Source organism: Nannobrachium achirus, assembly GCF_963921795.1.
Source record: "Nannobrachium achirus genome assembly, chromosome: 7".
NCBI classification, from domain to species: domain Eukaryota; kingdom Metazoa; phylum Chordata; class Actinopteri; order Myctophiformes; family Myctophidae; genus Nannobrachium; species Nannobrachium achirus.
Genome location: NC_137816.1, coordinates 40,776,779 through 40,794,096, shown reverse-complemented (window position 1 = coordinate 40,794,096; position 17,318 = coordinate 40,776,779). Strand labels below are relative to the sequence as shown.

General features: G+C 43.8%; 2 protein-coding genes across 3 annotated transcripts in view; one reads left to right on the top strand and one right to left on the bottom strand.

Annotated features, from left to right (window-relative positions):
* The window catches only part of LOC308289018 (ras-specific guanine nucleotide-releasing factor 1-like), a gene marked incomplete at both ends in the record, with an annotated part of 57,216 nt that extends 54,340 nt beyond the window's left edge, over window positions 1-2,876 (bottom strand). For both annotated transcript variants that reach the window (XM_080730527.1, XM_080730528.1), the window contains one exon: window positions 2,580-2,876. In XM_080730527.1, the coding sequence (XP_080586653.1) occupies window positions 2,580-2,876 (297 nt within the window). The remainder of the gene's footprint in view (window positions 1-2,579) is intronic.
* A 10,356-nt stretch (window positions 2,877-13,232) lies between these two features.
* Window positions 13,233-17,318, top strand: LOC308288760 (cytosolic 5'-nucleotidase 1A-like; the record flags this gene model as incomplete). Its single annotated transcript, XM_080730230.1, has 3 exons — window positions 13,233-13,237; window positions 15,233-16,235; window positions 17,313-17,318. The coding sequence occupies 3 exons, from the start codon at window positions 13,233-13,235 to the stop codon at window positions 17,316-17,318; spliced, it is 1,014 nt and encodes a 337-aa protein (XP_080586356.1).

The window sequence follows — 17,318 nt, the reverse complement described above, 5'->3', positions numbered from 1 at the left end:
CATCATGACTGAGAGCTCATCAAACAACCCTTCAAGCTGCTATAAACTGTGGAGCTGCAGTTGCCAAGGTAGGGATGCTATTAATATCAACAGCAGAAACTAAATCAATACGTCAAAGCGAGGGGGAAACGGGCAGCGATCCTCCGCAAGACGGCAACCTGCAAAGTTTGGATCCAGTTTTAACCACTAAAACCTTCTAGTCTTAGAGAACCGGTCTTGAGTTACACAACACCAAATAGCCTATCTTCGCCACAAAACAGCCGATCTACGAGCTCACACTGTGACACATTGTGAGCTTGTAGATCGGATCTTTTTCAGCCAATGTTCCCCCCCTGAATAGCCATGCTGGGTAGGGTTGATAGCCCTCATAACAACACAAATAAAGGCAAATCATCTGAAGCTTTATTCATTTTGAGCCACGGTTATTTTTGCACTTTTATTATGTAATATGTAATAGCGTTTTAAGGGCAGGTGGCGGATGATATAGTGTCATGGTGCCAAACTGAGGCAATCATAGGCTGATGCCATTACATAACAAAAAGACGATAAAGTGAACAATAGGCTACACGCATCACTGCCTGTGACAATATCTGTGTGAATAATAATAATAGTAATAACTAGAAATACTTTTCCTACGAAACAGTGTGGGCTTGCATAACGCCATGTATGGGCACAAAGATCTACCCTTTGGCTGCACCTCATTGGCTAAGGGCCCTGCCTTTGTACTGTCGGTTTTGAGGAGAACTTGACTGATAGATACAGGGGCGTCACACCAAATTCAGGGCCCTGGGTGCAAGGATTCACTGCGGGCCCCCCAAGAATGTTAACTATTGAAAAATAGCAGATATACAAGCTCACGAGCGAGCTTGTATATCTGCTATTTTTGAAAAATCGTGAAAATGTGTGCAAGAAACCTATGTCAAGGACCCCCAAGATGATATGTATTTGGCCACGGACCCCGATCTCAAAATATTTAGTTCCAGGGACCCCCAGAAGCAAAATTTGAGTTAGAAATGTTCGCTTAAAAAATACATATATTCAAAGATTTTCACACATTTTCACAACTTTTCAAAAATAGCAGATCTACAAGCTCGCAGCGCGGCACTCGGTGCCGCGCTGTGAGCTTGTATATCTGCTATTTTTCAATAGATAAAGTTATTAGGGCCCCTCCACCTTGGGCCCCGGTAACTCAGTCCCACTTTCCTACCCCTTGTGACGCCCCTGGATAGATACATATTGAAGATAACATACGTGTGCTCGCTTTCAGAGAGCCCACAATAATAATAATGAATCATGCTGTGTGACCTTAACAACCCCTAGCCTAGAATAAGAGTCGTTTCAGTAAAAATGTCATATAAAGACCTAACAGGCGATAAAAAAAAAACATAAAACATTTGATTCATATGACAGGGGTTTCCTCGCAATAACCTGAGAGAGTAGGCTACATTTTAACCGAATGGACCCATGTGGTCTCTTTGAGGAATTCACTGCGATTTTTACAGCGTAAAAAAAACATTAGATTGTTATATAACAGACAGAGGGGTTTTCCTCGCACAGCGGAGGAGCGCTTCTCGATCTGTTTGGAGAAAAGCCCCCCCCCCCCCCCCTTGTGTGTGTGTGTGCGGGTGCGTGTGTGTGTGTGTGTGTGTGTGTGTGTGTGTGTGTGTGTGTGTGTGTGTGTGTGTGTGTGTGTGTGTGTGTGTGCGCGCGTGCGTGCGTGTCAGTGGTGGAAAAAGTAGAGCAATGGTGTTTGTTACTTAAGTAAAAGTATCAATACTGCAATATAGAAATACTCTCTCTGTTACAAGTAAACGTCTGGAATTCAAAATCTAGGCCTACTTGTGTAAAAGTACAAAAGTATTTTCATCAAAATGTACTTAAAGTAGGCCTACCAAAAATAGTAGTACTCAATTATGCTACAAGCTCACAAATGTGGCACATTGTGAGCTTTTCAAAACATTTTGTAGGCCTACTTTCACTTTTGGTACTTTAAGTACATTTTGATGCCAATACTTTCGTACTTTTACTCAAGTAGCCTACATGTTGAATTACAGACTTTTACCTGTAGGCTAACTGAGTATTTCTAGATTGCAGTATTGATAATACTTTTACAAATAAGTAAAACATCTGAGTACTTTTTCCACCACTGGTGTCGATCGATTGATCGGATCGATAACAACACTCAGTGGTCTTCCAGTGGTGTAAGGTAACTAAGTGCATTTACCTCAAAATACTTTTGAGGTATTTGTAGCCTACTATACTTGAGTATATCCAATTTCCAATACTTTTACTTCTACTCCACTACATCTTGGATTCAAATATTCCCACTACAATTATTTGAACACTTTAGTTACTAGTTACTTTGCAGGTGTAGCCTACATTATAATTATAAAACACACATTAACCCACGACTTTAGCCTAGGCTATTTTCAAACATTTCGTACCTTTACTTTTGGTACTTTAAGTACATTTTGAGTACATACTTAACGGAGTATACATCTACAGTGCAGTATTGATACTTTTACATAAGTACAAAATGTGAGTACTTTTTCCCCCTCTGTCCAGAACTCCCTCCTCACCTGCTTCTCCAGGCACTCCTTGGCGGAGGAGGAGAGCGCGCACGCCGGGGGCTTGGGGTTCTGCGCCCGCTCGCAGACGCAGCCCTCCAGCAGGTAGAGGCCGGAGGGCCGCGAGCTGGAGTCGCTGTCGAAGTAGAAGAGCATGTTCTGCAGCAGGCAGAACCACTTGGCGTGCCACTTGGCCTGGCTCTCCCCCGAGCTGCGCTTGCACAGGCAGCCGCGCCGCGTGCCGTCCCTCTTGGCCAGCAGCGCCAGGTAGGAGACGTGACCGTCGTTGAGTCGCATGCCTTTCTGCATGATTTTGGCAACGAACGAGCTCTAAAACGATATAAAATAATAAATAGGTCCTACCCCCCACCCCCCCACCCCAAAATAAAAGATGCTTCGGGGAGGAGGCGGGGGTGGTGGGGGGAGAAGGGGGAAGGGGGGGGGGGGGGGGGTGTTGTCGGTTGTTGCAGATTCTTTACATGTTCTTCTTTAGAAAAGAACCGCTTTCCTCACAGTATAGTTGTCTGGTTTAAAAAAAAACATGCCTCCTGTCCTGCCTCTATGTCCTCCGTTTACAACCCGTTCTGGTAAAAACAAAACTAAACAAAAAACAGAAAGAAAAGGGGGGGAGAACTGGAGTGTTGTTGTTGTTGTTGCTCCTTTTATATTCCACGGCGCTCAAATCATCACACACGCTGCCTGTAGTCCGACCGACGCGACGGCTTGCTGGAAAAAGACGCTCTTCAGGAGAGAAGAGGAGAGGAGAGCCTGGAGGAGGGGAGGGAGGGGAGGGAGACCCCCCCCCCCCAAACGCTCATCATGAGGACTGAAGTGTCCGTGCGCGCGCACGCACGCACGCAGAGCATGCAGAGCGGTTGGAAGCGCAGTCACGTGACGCGCTCCTGAACAGAGAGATTCCAAATCATCAACATAAAGCAGAATTATTATGGTGGAGGGTTGGGTTGTGAATAAATAAAACACAATTATAACTTCCTTTTTCCATTTTAAGGACCCCCAGTTTGATAGGCCTGTGCCTTTTAGTCCAGGTACCCCCATTTGATACCATATTTTGGTAAAATCCTCAGTGAGTGAAGGTTAGAGGTGCTTGTTCGTGTTTGTGAACGAAAGGTTCCCGGTTCAATCCCCCGGGCCATAGGAAAAATATGAGTGGACTCGTGTACCTACACACTTCTGATGATGGCATGGCACGCATCGCATGATGTAGCCCAGTGGTTCTCAACCTGTGGGTAGGGACCCCCAGGGGGTCCCCAAATTATTTCGCTCACAATTTTTGCTCAACATGTTGTGAGCTTGTAGATCGGCTATTTTGACAATAGAACCGTGTTACAATATGTAATGCCTCAACTCGTGCTTGTCAGGGTGAGGGTATCTGGGTTCCCAGAAGTTTCTCTTTTTCGCCACTAGGGTGAGGGGGTCCCCAGTTAAAATATTATTATTTTGGGGGTCACAGCGTGAAAAGGTTGAGAACCACTGGTGTAGTCTACAAACCACTGTCAAAAGCACGTGGAGCTGCTCAGTGGCCCTGGCCGTACTGGGCAGTTTCCAGGTTTTAATGTGTTTGTGAAGCAGGGTGTTGCTGGAAAGGAGCTTTTGTGTTCAGCCAATCCCCCCTATTAGTATTCAAGTATGGTACTTAAGTACATTTCTTGAAGCACTTATACTTTACCTTACTTTTACTTCTACTCCATTAGGCTACATCTCAGATGTTGTACTTTTTACTCTTTAGTCACCATTTATTTGGCAGAATTTGGCAGCCCCATCTTTACCAGCTTCTCCTTGTATACTTTTGACTTATTCCTGTGGACCCCTAGATAGAGCGTAGGGTCGCAATAACACCCCGGTGACCCCGCCATCGGACTCTGTTTAGTGTTTTGGGCAGTTTTCTGGTTCCACAACAACGGTTGTCTTTGCCTCACTCTCGACTGATCTTCTCCAGGTCTGTTTTGGCCTCCCCACTTTTCCTTTGGCCTGTGTGCATCCCAGTCCAGTCAGTTGGGTTTTCAGAGGTGTGTGTCCAGTCCACTCCCACGTCCTCCTCTTCACATCCTGGCTGATTGAGTTTTAGTAGGTTCTCTCCAACAGGCTGGCGTTTGATATTTTATCGCATGGGTCTTCAACAGGGGCTCCGGGACCCCTAGGGGGTCCTCAGAGTTACCCCTTTGAGTGATAGAATGTTTTTTTCCTTCTTTTTTATATGATATAATATATCCATATCCATATATCGATATTCTGTGAACTTTAGCCAAAAATAGCAGATCTACAAGCTCACAACGCCTCGCAGCACCATCAGCTATTTTTGGCAAAGAGCTTTGGTGTAGAGGGGAAAAAGAGCAGACTAAGTACAGAGTGAAAGGTCAAATTTATTAAGTATGGACAATTCAAGTGGTTACATATATCTGAAAACACAAATTGACATAAATCCAAAATACACTGATGATTGTGCTGTCAAACAATGAATGAAGAGGTTGTGGGGGTCACTGCTTCATCTCTCTCTCAACTAGGGGTCCTTGGCCTGAAAACGTTGAAGACCACTGTTTTATAGGGCCGCCTGATGTTCAGAATGAGTCTTGGGCATTTGACCAGAGACGTGCAGAGACAATATCGAAAATAGCAGACCTCCAAGCTCACAACGCGCGTTGTGAGCTTGGAGGTCGGCTATTTTCGGTGCTTGATACCACACTGAACTAAGCATAATCAAGTCAATACTGGATATGTGGCATGAAGGCATGGATTTCTACACAGAGAGAGGGCAATTCTTTCAACCTAAGATGCTGCATTCAAGTTCGAGTTTGAACAAGGCAATTCTCTTGAATGCTACCTTTAGATATGGCATGTGTAGTGATACGCGGAAGCGGGGATTGAACCCGGGACTCCCACTCGCCAGTCCAACGCACAACCAGTTGTGCTAGGGCTGAGCCCGATTAGCAGGGCTGTTGTCGCTGGTTCATGGCTGGTACTAACTGTGGGGGCTACACATGAAACTCATTTGCGTTTCATTCGCCATAGTAAAAACTGCATTCATGGTCTGGAGAGGGCACGTTTTACAGACTGATAAAAGGGCAGGGGCTCAAGCCCCCTTTGATGTCTGTGTGCACGTGCCTGGATTGTACTGAGTTTTCCCTTTCGATGGAAAAGATTCCTGCAATCCTATTCTCTATCCAGCTTTTACATCTGCTATTTTTGAATATCCAACATATAAAATATGAATGCAATACTATATTTAAAAATCACACCCAATGTGAAGTGAGCGGTGGTCATGCTTGCATAACGTCTTCAATTGGTAATTGGTGATGTAATACAGGCTACACACACACGCACATTGCTATGGCAAAACGCTAAGGAAAACACATTGCTAAGGCAAAACGCTGAGGAAAAGTGGTTACAGATAGGTCTAGGATGTAATTGGTGATGTAATATGGCTACACACACACACATATTGCTATGGCAAAACGCTGAGGAAAACACATTGCTATGGCAAAACGCTGAGGAAAAGTGGCTATAGTGTCTACAGATAATTGGTGATGTAATATGATGTACGCACACACACATATTGCTATGGCAAAACGCTGAGGAAAACACATTGCTATGGCAAAACGCTGAGGAAAAGTGGCTACAGATAGTGGCTACAGATAATGGAACCCCCTTTAAGGACCTCTCTGGACCTCAGACAGACCAGGTTTTCTACAGTAAGGCTGCATGGAAAAGACACGCATGTTTTTTCTTTTTTTTTTCAGGGGGGGGGTTAAAATGACTCACCAATTATTTGAGATAAATTGCTAGCCTGCAATATTGAAAGCAAAATGTTCGAGGCCTAAAAATAGGGTAGATTAAACTGCACATTAGTCTGCCATTAGCGAGGAGAGAGATTATTTTTCAAACGTCGGTCTCGCCAGTGGGGAGGAAAAAAAGCATTCCCCTAAACTGTCATTCATGATGTTCGAAACAGCAGTACTGACCTGATTAAGAGACTTCGATTTAGTAAATCTTACTCAGGTTAATGTGCTTAAAGGGGTATTTCACTTCTGGGGTCATTTTAATGTCTATTCTGCCTTCTTTTGTGTGCAATCAGAATCACTTGAACCCCAGCATGCATAATGTGTGTGTGTGTGTGTGTGTGTGTGTGTGTGTGTGTGTGTGTGTGTGTGTGTGTGTGTGTGTGTGTGTGTGTGTGTGTGTGTGTGTGTGTTGGTGTGTGTGTGTGTGTGTGTGTGTGTGTGTGTGTGTGTGTGGGGGGGGGGGGGGGGTAGCCGATCCACAACACGTCACAACAACGTGTTGTGAGCTTGTAGATCGGCTAATTTTGGTGGAGAGATTTGGGGGAAAAAAGTGGTCCAAGAACAGAGGCAACTCAGATCTGTTTATTACGTTTAGAGGGTGCTGTGGTGATGTCACTAGCATCGCCAGTGGTGATGCCAGTGGTGAGCGCACCTCATGGCGCACAAGGCCTACTTGTGCACAAGACCTGTGCACAAGACGCAAGTTGGCACCTCGACAGAGTGCAGTTCTAGTTTAATGTTGTTTTCAACTTCAAAAACATTAATAAAGCATGTATATGTGAAACTAGACCAGGTCAACCTGGTTGTGCCAGACCCCCTGTCTGTCATCATCATTTATGACATCATGCCTTTTGTAGGCATGTCATCATCATGTCATCATCATATATACCCTTTATATAGAAAACCCGGACAGACCGACATTTGCTTATGTAGGCCTACCCATTTCATGGGTCTGGCAAAAAAATAATTGAATGAAACACGGCCCTCTTGTGCATTGGAAAGACAATATTCAGTGACCAGAAGCAAGGACTTGTGTTTTCAATGAGTAATGGTTAAAATGGAGATTGAATTCAATGGGTTCATAGGAGGGGTGTGTGTTTGATCTAATCTCTGGGAGCCCCTGCTCCCAGAGCCTAGTAGCTGTGTCCCTTCAAGCAGACACGTCTGAAGTGAGTCACATGTCATTAGGAGGCCTGTCACTCTGCACAGGACCCTACGGCAGGGATGTCACACCTCCTGGGGACAGTGACGCATTGTCTTGTTGATACTCAGTGTGAAATATCAATTTACAACATGCGTTCATTCATGCTCCTATCGGGCCGTCACGGCACGTCACTTCTGCTGTGGTTGTGTCACTGGTAGCTGTCACTTATCCATGTCTGAGCGCTTGATTCCACCGTTTGGAATAGTGACTAAGTACATTTACTCGAGTATACTGTACAATGAATCTATACTTTTATTTGACTTTTTTTTATTTTCATTTTTCAATACTTTATGTACATAACGTATATGTCAGGAGCTTTGAGAAAGCGAAGCATAATAGGTTTGTATGCTATCTGTATTCAAGCTGTAGCATGTGCATAATTTACTACAGTAGGCCTACATACATTAATTCAGTGAGTGAGTGAGTGAGTGAGTAAGAGATAGATAAACAGACAGGCAGGCAGGCATTTGTTGATCCCATGTGGGAAAATTCAGCAGCATCAGAATTATGCACTGCCAATAAGTAGAACTATATTCACATTTAAAATGTGGGTTTCAATCTCTACAAAGTACTATCAGTGATTCAACTCTGAGATCATAATTTCCCAAGTGAAATTACATAGACTTTTCCCCCTTATTTCTCTGCCAGCCTACTGTCTGTGTATAATGGCAATATTTATAGTTCCAGTCCCGTATCATTGGCTGCATGAATGGACCAGTGCCCACAGCTCTGCTCTGGGCACCTTGCGCCCATTATGTGCCAAATACTGCATGCAGGGTCACCACCTGGCTGCAACACCGCCCCCTTCTGACTGGAACTAGATACTGCATACAGACCACATACCCTGTTCACAAATGTTCTCTCTCTCTCTCTCTCTCTCTCTCTCTCTCTCTCTCTCTCTCTCTCTCTCTCCATCACCTTGTGAGTTTGAGCCATTGTGAGCTTGTAGCTTGTTTTGTCATTGGTTCCCTCAAACCTCCACTCTGCCAGGGTATAGCATATGTCCACCTGTCACCATGCAGTCCTGAAGAGGTAATATAGTATGCTAATGTAATGCAAATGTCATGCAGAGGCAAAGCATAATGAAACAACACTGTCCTTGACGAGCAGGCTACCACATCTTCAGTGGACACCACCACCACTCAAGTGACTGTGTGTGAGCCATGAGAGGTACCACCGAGCGAGCCAAAGCCAGTAAGTTGTGAAGGTCTGTTGAGCCGTTCAATAATGTTTTGGCGAGAGCGTTTGGTTACTTGGCTATCCGGTAGGAATAGCGCACTCGCATCTGGGTCGAAATACCCGAAAATGACCACGCCCTTTTAAAAATGACCACACCTTCCATCATGGCTCTATCTTCTAAACCGTTGGAGCTGTACATTTTCTGAGGTACTAAAAATGTTCAGAATACCAATGTTTAGGGGGACATATAAGTAACCTTTTCTAATATCAATATTTTATGACAAAACTACTAAGAAACGCTAAATGGTCAACTTATTATTGTCCAGGGCCTTAGGGAATTTTTTTGCACTAACCAGTTTAAAAGCACCAAATTTGTCCCAGATGTAACTAACTTAAGTAGGGCATGCTCTATAGGAGGAAGGGTGCCCATGCAGCGACTCTTGGGGTTATCATAGTGGCCAAATCCGATGGCCACCATCTCAAAAGTTTTTTTTTTTTTACTATAACTATTGAACCAGAGGTTTTTGACCATTAGAAACATGTTGGAATACTTATCTTTATGACTGGGTGTATCTCAACCTCGATCTTTTAGTATCTACCAAGCTTTATATTGTATGTATGTGCAAATGAAGTATGTATGTATGTGCAGGAGAATTATTCATGTATGTGCAGAAGTATAGCCTACATGTATGCGCAAGTTGATTATTCAATTCTGGCCTAAACAGTTTCTCAAATTTGACCTTTCACTCTGTACTTGGTCTGATCTTTCTTTTTTACCTCTCAACCAAACCTATTTGCCAAAAATAGCCGATCTACAACCTCTCAACGAGGCGTCCAAGAACTACAGACTGGAGGTGATACTTTTGAGGCCATCAGGCTGAGGCAGTGAGTCACTCTGCTACACTGGCATTAACAATACAAAAATTGAATTGCATTGAATATCAAAGTAAAGGGGGTTACAGACGGAGCGCGGTTGGATCAGCGGCGGCTGCACCGCAGTGAGACACAAACAGTAAACGCTGCACGGTATTTCACAAAGATGAACACAATCCAGCTCTCGCCACCTGCGAGCGCATGCACGAACGAGCACGCGTGCAGGGATTTCACAGGACCGTGCCCGCTCGCTTGGCCGCCTATAAACTTCTCTGCGCGGCCAAAATAGGCCTAACCGCCCGCCTCTCATTGAGAATGAATTACTAGGACGCTGTGACCGTGTACCGTCTGGAAGGCGCTTATATGGCTTAAGTATATAGAACTCCTATATAGGACAGCGAAAAGCCTTGCTTATTTAGCACATTTGGTTGGAGCCCGCAAGTGTCGTTGACTGACACAAAAAGGGCATAGCCTATACATATACAGTATACATCAAGGTTACCATGACATATCTAAGAAGCAGAAGTTGCACCTACAAGAACATGGCAGATCATTGATACAGTGTGACCTCACTGTAGCCACAATACCACAACAATCTCCTCACAAAATAAAAAATATATCCTCAAAAATATCATCATCACTATCGTAACTAGTAAAAAAATTATTACAATATTATATTTGGTAAAAAATGTTATTAACATTAAAGGTAATACTGATAACATTTAATGTAAATAAAAAAATCTTCATTGGCAAAATCACTGGTGAAAAATGAAATAAAAGTAATGTAAAATATTGTCAGAATTATTGTTTTGTTTACAGCCGCCATCATCTATGTGTGTTTCTATTTCCACTGGGTAAATACCTTTTCCCCTAAAGAGATGTTCTGAGGCTGCCTTTGCACCACTATGTTGCAAACGGAACGACTGCTGCCTTGTAGACTTGAATCCGGGAAATAACTAAGCTTATGCTAGAGTTGTTGACATCTAATGGCAGAGTGCGTGTGGAAAGAAAACTAAATAAATGTACATGAAAACTAAAATAGAGATTAATACAAATAATTCATTGGTAGTAGAATATTTTCTTAAGGGTGAGAAAGTGCGAACATCGGAGCGTGGGGGAGAGGACAGACTAACATTAAACTCGCACCAAGCAAAGCGTAGAAAACACAACATTAACAATATTTGTAGTAGAGTCAGTGATTCTCAAAACATGTTAAAACTAACAAATAGTAATGATAATAAGTCCTGCTTCTAATATTATTAGCAGTTGCACCACCTACTACTGCTCGTATTAGAAGAATCCTATCATTGACAACGATAAATTAAACAGATAAATTAAAACAATTTCAAAAATCGTAACAATTAATAAAAGATAATCTAGGTCTACATTGGTACACTTTCGAAATTATTTGAACACAATAGCATACTCCTACGGGGGAACAGGCCATGTCCGCCTCAATGATCTAAACACAGGAATATATGTAATATGAAATGTTTGGAATGACATCTCTTCCTTGTAAGGGGTATTCATCTAATATGTTCACAGGCTTATCTTAACTTCTAACTGCACAGATTGTATGAATGAAAAAACAACAAACGTGAAAAAAATAACAAAATTATAAAATGGTATGAAAGGATACAAATGTGCAAGAAAAAAATATTTTTGAAAAGCATAAACGTTTTGGGAGAAACATAATAAAAGAGGATACAAATGTGCAAGAAACATACTGTAATAAAAGCCCTCTCCTGGACATACTGTAAGGGAAACAGACAAACTCCCCTGTCCCATTTAGGGCAGGGCGACACGGCTATGGAAGAAGAAATTCAACTGAAGCCTTTAAAGACTAGGCTGAATGCAACATCAGAGCAGCCATGTTGTTTTAAAAGTATCACATTGTTTGTCAAGAAGGAATTCCATTTGGGTCCTGGTAACTGGGGTCAGTGTTCCTCGCCAGATTCACCAAGTCGGTCATTCCCATCCACGTCCGCCATTGTCAATGAAGATAATTTGCTGGCCAGGTGACCTTGTATTTCTGTATTGTCCTTTTGTTTCGAATCGGAAATCCGAACTCCCTTTCTAGATGTTTTCATCTCCTCCACGTTGAGATGCCAGTTGCCACGGAACAGTATGGGCCTATTGTTGAGGATCTGCTGTACCGGTTCAGAGTCGTCAAACACCACAAAGCCAAAGTTAGAGACCTTCCCACCAGTCCTGATGTTGACCTCCAGGACCTTACCAAACTGCTCAAAGAACGCTGTGAGCTCAGCCTTGTCCACGTCGTGAGGGATGTTTCCCACAAAGAGTTTTTTAGTTTTCATCACCTCCACATTGAGATAGTTACCTCGGAACTTTATTGGCCTCTTACTGAGGATCTGCTGTATAGGTTTTGAGTCATCAAACACCACGAAGCCAAAGTTAGGGAGCTTCCCACCACTCTTGATAATTAGCTCCAGGACTCTACCGAATTGTCCAAAGAACTCAGTGAGCTCAGCCTTGTCCACGTTGTGAGGGATCTGTCCCACAAACAGTTGGTGGTCAGAGTGTATCCTGACATGAGACTCGCCCTGCTTGCCTTCACACACTAGCCTGGGTTCTCTATGTACAGGTGGAGTGCCAGGTCGCTGATCTCTCAGTGTCTTGAGGACAGGGGTTTCCAGCATGTCCTCCGTCACCACGTTCTCCCTCTCCAGCACCGTCAGATTCCTCTTCTCCACGTCCATTATCATGGCTTTAGCTTTCTCCTCTTTCTCAGCAAGAATAATCTCCACCTCCCTCAATGCCATCTCCCACTCATCTAGATTGTGTCCCCAATCCTTCAGTCTCTTTTCTTCCACAGACGCAGGCTTCGCCGGCTTTGCCGCCTTCTCCGCCTCCGCTGAGGATCCAGGACTGGCAGCCGCCGCAGAATTCAACTCCTCCTGATCGGCACTCGGTCTGGTGTCAGAGCTAGGTTTCTGTGCATGGGTCGCTGAGCCCTGTGGAACTCCGTTCATCGTTGACCTAGGTTTCATCTCCTCCACGTTGAGACGCCAGTTACCGCGGAACTTTATGGGCCTATTACTGAGGATCTGCTGCACAGGTTCAGAGTCATCAAACGCCACAAATGCAAAGTTGGGGAGCTTGCCACCACTCCTGATAATGACCTCCAGAACTCTACCAAATTGCCTGAAGAACTCCAAGAGCTCAGCCTTCTCCACATTGTGAGGGATGTTTCCCACAAACAGTTGGTGGGAGGTGGGTTTGATGGCCTCTGATTCCCCCTGCTTCCCTTCGCACGCTGGCCCGGGTCCTCTGTGTACAGGTGGGGTTCCCGGCGGCTTCTGATCTCTCTGTGTCTTGGATACAGGGGTGTCCAGCATTTCCTTCTCCCTCATTTTCTTCTCCCTATCTATCAAATTCTGCTTACGCTTATCTACCTCCGTTATCATGACTTTAGCCTTCTCCTCCCTCTCCTCAAGGTTCATTGCCAGCTCCCTCAGTGCCATCTCCCGTGCATCTAGATTGTGTCCCCAAGCCTTCAGTCTCTTCCCCTCCTCCAGGATTTTCTCTTCTTCCTCCATCTTACTCTCTAACTCCAGTGCCTCCTTGACTGTGCCGTTCTGACAAGTCGTCATGGCGTAATCCCAGTACATTTCCATTGCTTCTATCAGTTAATTCTTCTGAGTTGATACTCTTTTCTCACGTTATCCTTCCGCTCGCATCACAGCTTGTGGGATATATACAGATCAATTTAACATGCAATGACGTCACCAGCTCTGCACATTATAGAGCTACGAGTTTCTATTGAACAACACATATCATCAGTGGTGGAAGAAGTACTCCAAATGTTTTACTTAAATAAAAGCAGAAATATTACATGTAGAAATACTTTGATACAAATAAAAGTCCTCAAGTAAAGTACACAAGTATTGGCATCAAAATATACTTCTGGTATGGTCCAGTAGTTTACGAGATTAGCTCCAATATGAGGGTGAATATAATATCAAATAAACGTTTGGCTTTATGAAAAGCATGTCTATCCTTAACAAACCATACAGACTATCTTGCCTAATTGGCTTTTCTTTTTACTATTTTGAAAAAACATTTTAAAACAAAGATACAATTGGAAATTGCAAGTGTGGTTGCAGTTGACTCTAATGGGGAGCCAATCAGAGAGGGGGGAAAGGGTGACATCACAATATCAAGGTATTGTGATGTCTGATTGATTGAAGGGTTACAGCAGATGACGGGTAACTCGGACAAGTACTTCAATGGGAAAACCCTTAGAGAAAAAGGTTACATCACATGATGAGAAAGCTAAACAAGAACCATAGTCTGGTTGCCCCACAGACTGCACTCTGTCGAGGTGCCAACTTGCTCCTTGTGCACTCGTGGCCATATATGGCCTACTTGTGCTCCAGCAGAGCGCACAAGTACACTTGCGCCATGTTATTTATATCAGGTCGCACTTGTTGATGGTGACGTCACCAAGAATGTTGGTCCCTCATTGGCTGTTGATGATGACGTCACCATGAATGCTGGTCCCTGATTGTCTATGGGTGTAAACACAAACAAAGGACGTGACAGAAACACCGAACGCAGTACTAGCACGCTCTGCTGGCGCAAGTAATAACAATGAAAAATGAAAATAACTGATCTACATTGACACCATGTGAGCTTGTAGCTCTTGAACTATTTAAAAGAATTTAAGAGGGAGAAATGGCAGACATTTAGGGATTATTAGAAGTAGAGACATATGCGGGAAAGGTGGGAAAGTAATAAAATGCCAGAATTCTGTTTGTGTCAAGTTTGAAGGCAATTGGATAACTGGTGTACTATGAGCTGGTACTCAGCACACAGACCCGTGGCCAGCCTAATCAGCGCTCTCTGCCAGCTCTCTCAAATGCGCCTCTCTCCACTTGCGCACACGCGATTTTCGGCGGCGCCCCCCTTGAGATTGCGCTCTATGCGGTCGCTTACAGTATACAGCTTATACCTAAACGCAAATGAAAAGAATCTGTGCATGGATTTCTCCGGCCTCGTGTGGTCTACTCCTCTGATAGAGCTCTGGAGAGAGAAACCAATGCTTTTTTCTGTAGAAATATTTGTCTGGTGAGCAGAGAAGGAAATTGAAGTGGGCCTTACATATCTCCCAAATGTTTGCAGCAGATACTGTACAGCTGGGTTAATATTAGTAGAAATGAAATGGTCATTGTGTCTATAGTAGGTTTAATAGAAATCTTGGTCAGAAATCCTTGCTAGTTAATTAATGAATTTCTAATTAGGTAATTTGAACGTATAGATCTACTATTGTAACAATATTTTAAATAGGTCTTAAGTGGTTAATTCATAATGCATCTTTTCCCCTTCCTACTGTAGAAATAGTAGTGGAGTCAAAAGTTAAATATTTGTTTTTGAAATGTAGTGGAGTGAAAGTATCCAAAGATACGAATACTCAATTAAAATGCCCATACAAAAAAGATATAAAGTACAGTACTAACTGTTCACTACTGCTGGTGACGTAATATTATACATCACAAATGATCTATATACTGTATATACAGCCCCTAGCTAACAATCACCACTTTCTATATACGGATACATTTAGCAATCACTTGCTAAGCATTGTCCAGACCTGGCACCGTGACGGCACTTTCGACGGATTCGAAGATTGGAACAATTGGTCTACAATATCTTCAAACAAATGAGGAGGACCAAGAATGGCATGCGGCAAAAGCCTTCTTCGATACCCTCAAAACAAAACTCCCGCTGCCACCCAACCCGCACCATGCTGTTACCATATCCATCTCCCCTCAAACCCTTTTCAACATGGAGGCGGAGGACAGGGTTTATGAGATGGAAGGCCTGGAGAGATACTTAGACTATCAGGTGGAGCACGAAGACAAGCCTTTATTGCCAGGAGATGCTTTTCCATTCGTCAAGGCATTGATGTCGGTCAACGTACGGCTGAGGGAGATCTACCCAGACAGTGAAGAGTTGTTTGACATCGTCCTTATGACTAGCAGCTATTCCCAAGTGGGAGTCCGATTCATCAACAGCATTAGTCATTACAATTTGGCCATCGAGAGAATCTGCATGACTGGAGGGCAGGATCTTATTGACTACCTGAAGGCTTACAATACCAACCTTTACCTCTCCAAGGACACAGAGAAAGTCACTGAGGCTATTAAAGAGGGCATTGCCGCTGCCACAATCGTGTCTCATAACACTGATTTTGAGTTGAGTGAAACCCAGCTGAGAGTGGCCTTTGACGGAGATGCTTTACTCTCGGACGATTCTGAGATCACTGTGGACAAGCTCTTTGAGCACAAGAATGAAAACGAGAACATGCCACTTGCCCTGAGTCCCTTGATGGGTTTTCTGGATGCCCTGGGGAAACTCCAGAAGAGGTTCTATGCCAAGGACAAGCGTGACGTCTGTCCCATCCGCACCTTTATGGTCTCAACCTGCAGTGCCTCCAGCTCGGGGAACCGTGTCCTGAAATCACTGCGAAGGTGTGGCGTGCAGATCGACGAGGCTCTCATCACGGGTGGGGCCCCCAAGGGAGTGCTCCTTCAGAAAATAAAACCCCACATATACTTCAATGACCAAATGTTTCACATTCGGGGTGTCATGGTACAGGAACCCTTTAGTACCACGCTGGGATTGGACAGATTGCAAATTACAGATCGGGGAACCTCAACGAGTAGCCAAAGAAGGAGGAGTGATCCTTCACAGGGAAAAAGAGAACACCAAATAAAAAGACAAACTACACAAAGCAATGTAAAGGTACAGGGATTACGTGGTAGCTGAGAACACCTCGGTCAAGGAATCATGGTACTTGGAAAAGGATCTTGGATCTAGGATCAATGGGCTGTTTTTGTTGCCATTTTTAGCACACTACTTTGATGTTTAAGAAGGTTAAAAGAAACAGACGTATTTTAACACTGAAACATGATGGAGTTATATGCTTTCACTTTACATTTTGTGCAAAGGCAAGCCGTCTACATGTAGAAGACGATCTGTGAGTCTGTCTGTAAATCCCGCTGAGTGTGTGTCAAGGGCTAACCCCGAGCTATTAACGAGCTATGCCAGATTACTTGTGCGCTGCCAATAGGCCAAGGAAGTACCTCCACTCATTTTTGTTCACATGTTGTGAATTGTTTCCTTTTTGTTATACTTTTTTAAACTTAAATGTAGTACTGGAAGTCACTGGAAGTCGAATCGAGCTGAACACTGCCCAGATATGGAGATGAATAGACCAGATGAAGTCTTCCGTGCCACGAATAACAGTGGAGAGATCTATTTTTGAAAATTAAATTTTATATTATGTCTTCGATTGCACTTATATCTGAAGGTTTTTTTTAGGGTGGTGGAAAGCAATGACCCTTTGGGCACCCAAAGCAGCAGCCCTGACGGCTGCTGCTGCTTTGGGTGCCATGCTTTTGTCTTCAAAGCATGTTAGTTACGTACAGTACATTCTGTACTCATTTCTTCGCATTGTTATTGAATGAAAGATATTTTACGCGTTGGGTATTAGTTGAGGGCAGGCAAAGCAGTGCTGCATTGTTTGGTCTGTACAGGTGGTTGTGCCACCTTTTATGAAAAGGATATACATGTATTTGTTTTTATTTTTTTATCCCCGCCAGTGCCCAGACAAGGTGGAGGTTATATGTTTCTGCTCCTGTCTGTGTTGTCTGTGTGTCCGTGCAGGGCTAA